Source organism: Cebidichthys violaceus, unplaced genomic scaffold (assembly GCF_023349555.1).
Source record: "Cebidichthys violaceus isolate CVI_PGR_0920_01 unplaced genomic scaffold, fCebVio1.0.p SCAF_20, whole genome shotgun sequence".
Lineage (NCBI taxonomy): Eukaryota > Metazoa > Chordata > Actinopteri > Perciformes > Stichaeidae > Cebidichthys > Cebidichthys violaceus.
This window is the reverse complement of record NW_027176373.1, coordinates 8,577,959-8,587,259: the sequence shown is the minus strand read 5'-3', so window position 1 is coordinate 8,587,259 and position 9,301 is coordinate 8,577,959. Positions and strand designations below refer to the sequence as shown.

Here is a 9,301-nt window from a genome sequence, read left to right as displayed (position 1 = left end):
AACACTGCAGGTAGATACTGCAGATATATAAATTGGGTGGTTCCTTTAAGGTGACTGTTGAAAACAGATCATGATGTTATCCATCATGATCTGAGTAAGAACACAGCTCCTGAAAGTGACTTTCCTCTAGAACCACAGGTACACTGACAACATCTGATATGTGTGATAAATGCAGTAGAAACATGATTGATAAGCTCCCTTGTGTGGAGAACAGAGAACAATCATTTCTCTCAACAGTTACTCAGCTATCTTAAAATTCAACTTGCTTGACTTTGAGTTTTCAGCTGCACCACTTATGGCCATTTTTTAGCCATTATTTGAACACATTTTTTATAATATGGCAATGGGGGCTACTGATCTATACCAAATGTATTAGTTTGTGCGATAGTGTTACTGCTGTTGTGACGGTGTGTCTTTCATATGTTGTCTGCTGTAATTTATTTGTGTGCACCGTGGTTGATAATGTTATCGAATCTAACCCACTGTATGCCCAGTCAAAGTGTCCTTTTTTTGCTCCTGCCTCATCACTTACAGCAGAAAAATACTTTGAGGGCCACAGTACTGTGTAAACAGATAACTTTTTAAATTGCTCCTTCACTAGTGGGAGCTCTAATGATTTTATACCTTTTTGATTGAGGAGGAAATCATTTTTTGTTTTTTGCTGCTCCTCATGTGAAACAATGTAACATGATTTTCTTTCATTGTTATGTCACATTTAGGTGATAACAACCATTGATGATTTTTATTACATATATGTTATGTATGTAATCATATGTTGCTGCATTGATGATTGATACTGGACCTGCAGATATTCAACTTAAGTGATACAACACAAACCAATGTATTGAATGGTATTGATTTCTTATCAATTGTGTGGATAAAGATGTTACCCTCTGATGGTGTAATGTAATCTGACACTTCTACATCATATATCTTCTTTCAAATGTTGTCATACGACTTTCTCCCAAAAAGACCACAGTGGTCAACATAAGCCCTTTTTCTTTGCTTTATTGTGTCATCATTTATTTAACAAGCAACCATCAGATGTAAATATGATTTTGAATGATAAATGTTTAAATGACAAAATAGATTTAGTCTTTCAATCAGCATTATTATTCCACAATGTAATATAAATTACATTTGATTTGATTAGTAGTAATCAAAATATGAATGAATGACCCTTGATTGAAGTATCATAATAAAATGTAGATGTTCACATGTCTTAATCTTATAACCCCACTTCAATGAAACAAAGTACTCTGTAATACCTACAGCACATAATGTAGTTAATATATAGCATAGCTTAAAGATTTTAGCATTCATTTTACAGTATATCACCCAGTTGTACATACACAGGTTATTAGGTTCATCAAGCTAAATCCATTTTTATCAATGACCAAATATAGACCTAATATTATAAACACAGTGTAACACATTATAATTCAACAGCACAACTAAATACAGCCTCCAAAATTACTCTAAAGTTGAACTGTACCTCTTTATAAATGGTTTCAAAGAGAGCTGAACATTATAACTTTTAACATACAAAAACCTAGCGTGGTATAGTGATGTTAATGGATTGTGTATTCAGTTTTACCATGCTACTGTCCATTGATGGTAAGTTATGTGACATGGTTCTGGCCAATGTAATATTCCACATTTATAGCTTCTTAGTTGCATATCTTTATGTTTTGAGTGTTGGTTGTACAAAACATCACGTTGTTGTATACTGCATTGGTTTTACCTATGTCTACCTAATAAACTGGCAACTGAGGATATATAGTATGTAGGTGATTTTCCAAAAAGAAAAAGAACAAAAGAACATTACAAAATGCAACTCTTCCTCACACTAACATGTAGAAGGTCAGTTGATCCCAATTTCAAACGGTAAACTGAGGCCTAGGATTGTGATGCTAAAGCAAAGAACAAAAGACTGAACAGCTCTGGTAGACAAAGACACAACAGCTGCTGCTGGACTCTGTGGGCTATTGGTGGTTGCAGGTTGTGAGCTGTTGGCTGCTTTCCGGACGCTGTAGAAACAGGAGGCTACATTACCCACCCCATCTACAACCAGCAGCTCTACATCAGGCGAACAGCAGGACGAACTGTAGGACACCAGCGTTATGTTCTCGCTGCCAGCGGTCAAACTGGTGTTCATGGTCCCGTTGCCCTGTCTGAGGCTGACACGGTCAACACCCGTCCCTTCAGCCCCATCAGTCACCTGAACAGAGAGCTCCCACATCGATAAGCTGCAGATGTCAGAGCAGTTTGACTGCAGGCTGAGCAGCTCACACACCGGCTGAGTGAAATCGGTCACCTATGAGGAGAAAATGTGGATAAATACAGACGGTTTTACATCAGTCCTTCAACCAATAAACACAATGATCTATTCCATACATCTGTTATCTTTCTGCTTATCCGAGCTGGATTTCGGGGACAACAGGCTTATCAGGTTATGCCAAACGTTCCTCTCCCTAGCAACATTTTTCAGTTCTACCTGCTGTTCTACCTGCTTATCAGTTGGGCGTCCCTGGAAGTCCTCTAATGTGAGGAAATCAGGAGGCATCCTGATCAGATGCCCAAACCACCTCAGCTGGCCCCATTGGACTTGAAGGAGCAGCGGCTCTACTCGGTCATCTATACTCCGGATGAGCTCCTCACCCTATCTCTAAGGGTGAGCCCAGCCACCCTACGAGGGATGCTCACTTCGGCCACTTTTATCTGCAATCTAATTCTTTCGGTCCCAGTCATAAGTGAGGGTCAGAATGTAGATGGACTGGTAAAACAAGAGATTTGCCTTCTGGCTCAGCTCCCTCCCTCAACATTCTGGTACAACGCCTGCATCACTGCTGTACTGCACCATCCATCTCATGCTTAATTTTACCCTCACTCATGAACAAGAGCCAGATATACTTGAACACCCTCGCTTGGGGCACAATAATGAAAGGATTAAATAAGCTAGAATGATCATTCACTGCCTTTAACATATATTGAAATGTGGTTTGTGATGAGTTACCGTTTTAAGGACAGCAAAACGCAGCACAACATAGTTGATGTCTGCACTCCCTGGAGCCTCGACCTCAATGGTTAGGGTGACGTCAGTACCAGACGGGGTGGTAGAGGGTGCTGTGAGGTTCACTGTACCATTAGCGCTGCCACCAGTTTCCAGGAATAAACTGGACGGGAAATTTGAATTGAAACCTTGGTCATTGGTAGCTTGGATGCGGAAGTTTCCTCCTGCACCGCTCGTCATCACAGAGAAGGGAACTGAAAGTGGTATTCCTGGAACCAAGACGCTATTTGAATCAGGCTAAAAAAGGAAAGGAAACAGTCAGTATCTGTTATATATAAAAAGACTGTGGCAGTGCAACTTATATACTCAAAAGTCATATGATAGGTATTTAGATGGATGCATTTTACTTACAGAAGTAACAATCAAAGTAGACGCTTTGATGCTGGTGGGGGACTGCCTTTGTAAGATCCCTGAGGATCCATTGCTGTTCTGCCCTTTCACAAGCACCACAAACTCCTCTGCTGGTATCCTGTCAAACTTAGTTAAGAAGTTTCCTCCGCCCAGAGCCTCCACACTGCCATTAACCTCTCTTGAGCCCGACGATTCAACTAAAATGACTTCTGTCAGCGTGGTGGAGTCACTCCCAGTTACCGTCACGATCAGGCTACCATTAACACCTTAAAAAAAAAAAAAGATAAGAAAGTCCACTGAAATACACTGACGTGAAGCAAATTACTTTGGCATATCACACAATTCTGTCTCCTTTACCAGCTCTGGGACGATTGTCTACAACATCTAAATCTCCAAACGGGCTCTGTGATACCTCCAAAAAGTCAAACAGGAAGTCAATGGGGCTGTCACCTGCAAATAAAAACAAAAGAAATTCAACCAAAGAGGTCACATGCAGAACATATCATTAGCATTTTGTGATTTGGAAGAACCAGCCCTTCAAGGTAATGGATAGTTGTGTCATTATGTGTTTCAACCCTATAATCATGGCTACTCACCAATGACCTTCACAATGTAGGGATTTGTTGACACCATTTTAATTTCCCAAAGTCCAGGTTGTGTTTTTAGCTTCAGAGTTTTGAAGTTTCCCACTGACTGGGATGCAGTGATCAATGATCCTGCGGTGTCAGCGCTCTCCTGAGAGACACCTAAAAGCAATACCATGGAAATTCATGAAAGTAAAGAATTTCCACATAAGGAGGCTTTAAAATAATTTTCTATGCCAATACACAAGATCAATATACTTTTATGCTTTAAAATGACTGCGCTTTTCAGTGAAGCGGATATTGCTTTTTAAAATGCTACAATGATGCAAATAAAAACTTAAAAATATCTAATCTGCAAAGCGATTTACCTGAGGGACTGATGACAGTTAAGGTGACAAAGGTCCCAGTGATGTAAACTGTGAGGTTTCTTACTGACTCATCAACCGTGAAGGTGAAGTTTTCAGCCTTTCCTGGACTCCTGGCTGCCTGCAGGATGGTCACCTAGGAGGTTAAATGAAGCTGGTGACACAACTGGATTTCTTTGAAACTAGAAAATGGATTGGTAATGGCCAGTGAGAGTGCTACCAGAGAGGAGCTGGAAGATTCTGTTATGATGCTGGTGGCCACAGGGAGCTCACTCTTTGAGACTTCAATAGCCAGACCTCCTGACACCTGAGCCAGGTCTCTGTACAGCTGGGCATCTGATGTCAACATCCGACTGCGTGATTGTTGTTGTTGTTGGCTATCATCACTTTGTCTTCGACGACGAAATCCCAGAATGCCAGTTATCATAAAGTTCACCTGAAAAGAAACAGAAAATGTTAGAAAACTTAAGATGTAAAGTATACTTTGTACTGTTTATATCTTTAATATTTATTGTAATACATAGAGTAAACTGTGCATAATGTAATGACTTTATACGATGTCATTCGCCGAGGTTTAACATCTACAAATAATGTACCAACAACGTTGAGCACATGTTCAGCTCACTGCCCTACTGTTAGCTACAATGTGATCAAAATAAATGCTAATGTTAGCTATCTAGCAAACAAAACACTGAATGTGAAAACTATTACTTTTATGTTTTATCTTAGCAGGCCTATCTAATAGATACTCACCACTGACTTGGTCTGCTCTATGAGCGCGATCACAGTGCTTCTCAGGTGTTGGTCTTTAGCGGGTGCATCAGTGAAGAGGAAGATCTCAGAATTTCGCGGAGCACCAGTTAAAGCCAACTATGAGCAAGGGAGGAAGCAATGCTGCAGAAGATTAACTCTTCATTTTTTCTTATTATCAAGTTTTGCAGAGACAAATAAGGAAGTAGTCTAAAGGACATCAAAGCACCTGAAGCCCTGAAAGACTCATTTCTGGAAAATCTCCTCCACCGGTTGCTGATAGTGAATCAATAGCATTCTTGAAAACGTTTGGGTCTGTAGTCTTTGTCAGCGGCCCAAATTCTGGGGTTCAGGTAGAGACAGGAAAATAAATTATTTTAATCTTCATCTTGTGCTTATGTTTGTTGTGTACTTTAGGATTTACAGATACTGTTATTGTTCTTATTGTATTGCTGACATATGATTTGGACAATCATAATATTCCAACAAGTATTCAGTGCACACAAATCTGTTGGTTTACTTAATTTAGTTAGTTACAGTTCAGCAGACAGGCAGATAAAGAGCAAATTTATAAATTTGATATTTGCAAATATCCCTTTACTTCACTTCAGAGGGTAAAAACAAACAGGATTGTAAAATCTAGTCTGGGACATTAAGATCCTACCTGGATCGTTGAAAGGTACAAGAATATAAACTGAGGGCTCATCTTCTGTTCCCACTTTACTGTTGATTATAGAGGAAGTGACGGTCCTCACTGCTGCAATGTCATCGCTCATGCTTCCTGTCGTGTCGATCACGAAACAAAGAGCTTTACCTTTGGAGATTCCCATCATTCTGAGGGATGAAGAGAGGAGGGCGGAAAAAAAGATAAGAAATAAAAAAACAAAACCTTTGCAATCAAACCTTCTTGTAAATGAAACATGCAGAATATGTTTCATACTGGAGGAATGGTCTGTCACCAGCAGCCCCTCGAATGTCCTCCAGTAGCTCACTGGTTGCAGCAATCGCCAAGTTTACTGCTTTTATGTGGAGGTGTCCGTGACTAGCATCCAAATTGTCTTTGTTGATCCCACCTTTTGGTTTAATCTTACTTGTTCGATCAAATGTACCTCCATGGCTGCATTTTCCTGTTCAGTATTGGAAACAGAACAAGAACAAAATGTTTTATGCAGCTTTACAAACTCCTCTTTTTAAGAAAATATTAGGGAAAAGACTTCTCTGTGAACTTGTGCTTTTAGCCACACTAGTAGAAAAAATGTTTGTCTGTTGGTTGGTTCACCACTTTGGCCCAGACTGAAGTATCATCAACTAACAGATCGTTTGTAATTCGATTTTGTGCAGACAATTAGAGATCCCAGCAGATTAATTATAATGACATCACCAATATCTAGGAAACATAGAGCTGTGTCCCATATTCAAACAAACGTGTTCTGAGTCGAAGTATCCTTGACCAAGACAAGGACACTTGTCCTAGCGGCTCCCCGAGCAGCCCACTGCTCCCTGATACAGGGATGGGTCAAATGCAGAGACAAATTTCCCCCTTAACGGGATAAATATAGTATAATAAAAAAATTAAAAAACTACAATGAATTTAAACAGATTGTGGATGTGTGATGAAACATCTCCAGAAAAAGCTCAGAAAACTAAAACTATTTAATGTTTCTGTTTAATTTAATTGGCAGACGTATTTTAAAGTTACTTGTTTGCCTTTGCAGGGCACACATTGTGTAATTTCCTGTTAGTACAAAATAGTTAAATATGTTGATTTCTTGCTTGATGCTATCTAAAAAATTAACAAAAAAAACAATACACCATAAACAGTGGTGAAAGTCACTAAATGCATTATCTCAAGCATTCTACTTGTTTCCCCATTTCTGTTGCTTTATACTTCTACTTCAAAACATTTTACAAGAAAATTTTACTTTTTACTCTAATTTACTAAATCTTTTAATTTCTTTAGTTACTTTGCAGATTCAGATTAAGAATACACAATTTAATAAATAATAAGTAAGTAATGATATATCCTTAGCGATTGAGTTAAGACTTTATTGATCCCCAGGGGGTATTCACAAGCCACCCAACAGTTTATAAAGTAGTAAAAGGTGTTCAATATGAAATTGGTGTTGATAGTAACTACTGTATGAGCACAGTGCAGAGTAGCGGTCATGAGGTTGGACACATTTTTGGGGTATTTCATTCAGTACAACATTTTTGCCAGCTACCATTGCCCACAGCTGTTTTTTCTTCATACATAGGGACAATGACACTGATTTTAGCTTCAGAGCAATGACATACTTGACAATTACATTTGCAACCCTGACAAACATGAATTTCTCAATTTTCTAAATAATTGTTTGTACTGTAAATTAATTAAATACAATTCTTAACATAGGCAGTTAGGTACGTCATTTACCTGTTGGTTTGGTGGATAAAAAAGGCACATAATCAAAATAGCCCGAGGTAAGTATCTTTTCCTGTAGGATATCTTCCAAAATGTTGTTTGTGCAGTCGTCTCCAATACAGTCGCGACAGGTTGCTCTGCTTTTAGCTGTGGGAAAGAATATTTTGACAGTTTTCTTTTGTAAAACAATCTCTTCATCATTATCCATCCTCGATTTGGTTTCCTTAGTTTCGGTAACAAAGCCAAACACACACTGGCATTTCTAGATCTCTTTACCTGCGATGTTACCAATGACAGCGTTTGATCTGATTAGATTGGAGTTTGGCAGTTCGTTTTCCATTTCCACCCAGTTACTATGACTGTAGAAGTCCTATTATTTGAAAAGGAAGACAAGTTAAATATTTGCAACATGGCAGCATCACTCTTACATATCTTAATTTCAAGATAATTTTTTCAGAAATATTCACTTGTTCACGATGTTCCTTTTAGTAGGCTGTTGTAAAAGTAGTGTGTGCAGTGCACACAATTTGAAATAAATTCTCAAACGGTCCAATAGAAATACATTGTCTGCTGCTTGCTGAACTTGAGTTTTAGTTCTGAAATGCAACATTTGTGTAAGAGACTGTCTAACAATAGAAAATAAGCTACCTTAAACTTTTTTTGTACCTGTAAAGGGTGTAAGATTTCTCCCAGTTTGTTTCTTGCTGCCTCAAAGTTATTTCGCTTGTTGCTGGCCTTAACAACTGATAGTCCGTCTGTGATGATTTTTCTTCCCTCTGTAAAATTCTCATTGTCAAAGTGATAGCGTGGGTCAGAATAAAGACTAGTATCTACTCCCTTGTTCTTTTCTTGGATTAATTTTATGGTTTCGCGGAAGCTCTTGGATGATTTTGGCGCTTCACAGGCAGCAGCAACAGCCACAGCAGTCAAACGCTGTGGACACAATTAATGATATTAATAACAAATAATAATCACTAAAAAATAAAGACACTGGTAATTTAAACAAAAATATGGTTGAATTTTATCCTCACAGGAAAAGCGAAGTCTTTGCCCTCAGCCCGGGCCAGAGCGCGGCACACCTGCGCAGTGACATTTAAGATCGCTCTCTCAGTGATGTCTTCATGAGTCAGAGTATTTCCACTAAATATGGCAATTTTAAAAGCTTCAGTCTGCAGAAGAAGGAGACACAATGCAACCAGCCAAGACATTGCTACACAACCTGTCAAAGAGATATAAAAAAAAAAAAATTGTTTATCATAGATGGTCTGATATGCTGCTATGACATATGGTAAGGATCTTCATTCATCCCAAGATTAAACAACCCCCTTAAATGACGCCCTGAGAATCACAGTTTCAGTTATTATTTCTTCTTAATGATACTTTATCGTGGGAGAAAGACAAAGTACCCAGACTGGGATCGAACACTCGCCCGTCTTGCTTTGATGCTAGAGTGCTAGCCACTGCACCACCATGCAGCACCGTTACTAAACTACTAATTTTACCACAACATAATAAGTATCCCCTCCAGCACTTGAAGAATCAGAGCAGCTCATACATCATTACTAAAAAAAATAATTAAATTTACACAAAATTAACATGAAAATTAATTTGGCTCTTGTTTTTTTTGGTGAATTGATGTATATATTTATTTTATTTATTTTATAAACATGTGTCATCATAATGTACTGTACTGATCATTCCTGCATCCTTAAAAATCCAAGACTTGGAAACTAAACACTTAAGAGTGACTAATTTTTTTTGATACTAAATAATAAAA

At 38.4% G+C, this 9,301-nt stretch overlaps 1 protein-coding gene across 1 annotated transcript; it reads right to left on the bottom strand.

Annotated features, from left to right (window-relative positions):
- Positions 1–988: 988 nt before the first annotated feature.
- LOC137876736 (von Willebrand factor A domain-containing protein 7-like) lies at positions 989–8,818 on the bottom strand. Its single transcript, XM_068716530.1, has 15 exons — positions 8,556–8,818; positions 8,191–8,457; positions 7,801–7,894; positions 7,537–7,671; positions 6,064–6,250; positions 5,788–5,957; positions 5,353–5,465; positions 5,127–5,243; positions 4,594–4,809; positions 4,377–4,509; positions 4,021–4,170; positions 3,782–3,874; positions 3,425–3,690; positions 3,017–3,310; positions 989–2,317 (listed from the first exon to the last, which is right to left on the bottom strand). Exons 1-15 carry the CDS (start codon positions 8,730–8,732, stop codon positions 1,865–1,867), a joined length of 2,865 nt encoding a protein of 954 aa, XP_068572631.1. The 5' UTR covers positions 8,733–8,818; the 3' UTR covers positions 989–1,864.
- Between the last annotated feature and the right edge of the window lie 483 nt (positions 8,819–9,301).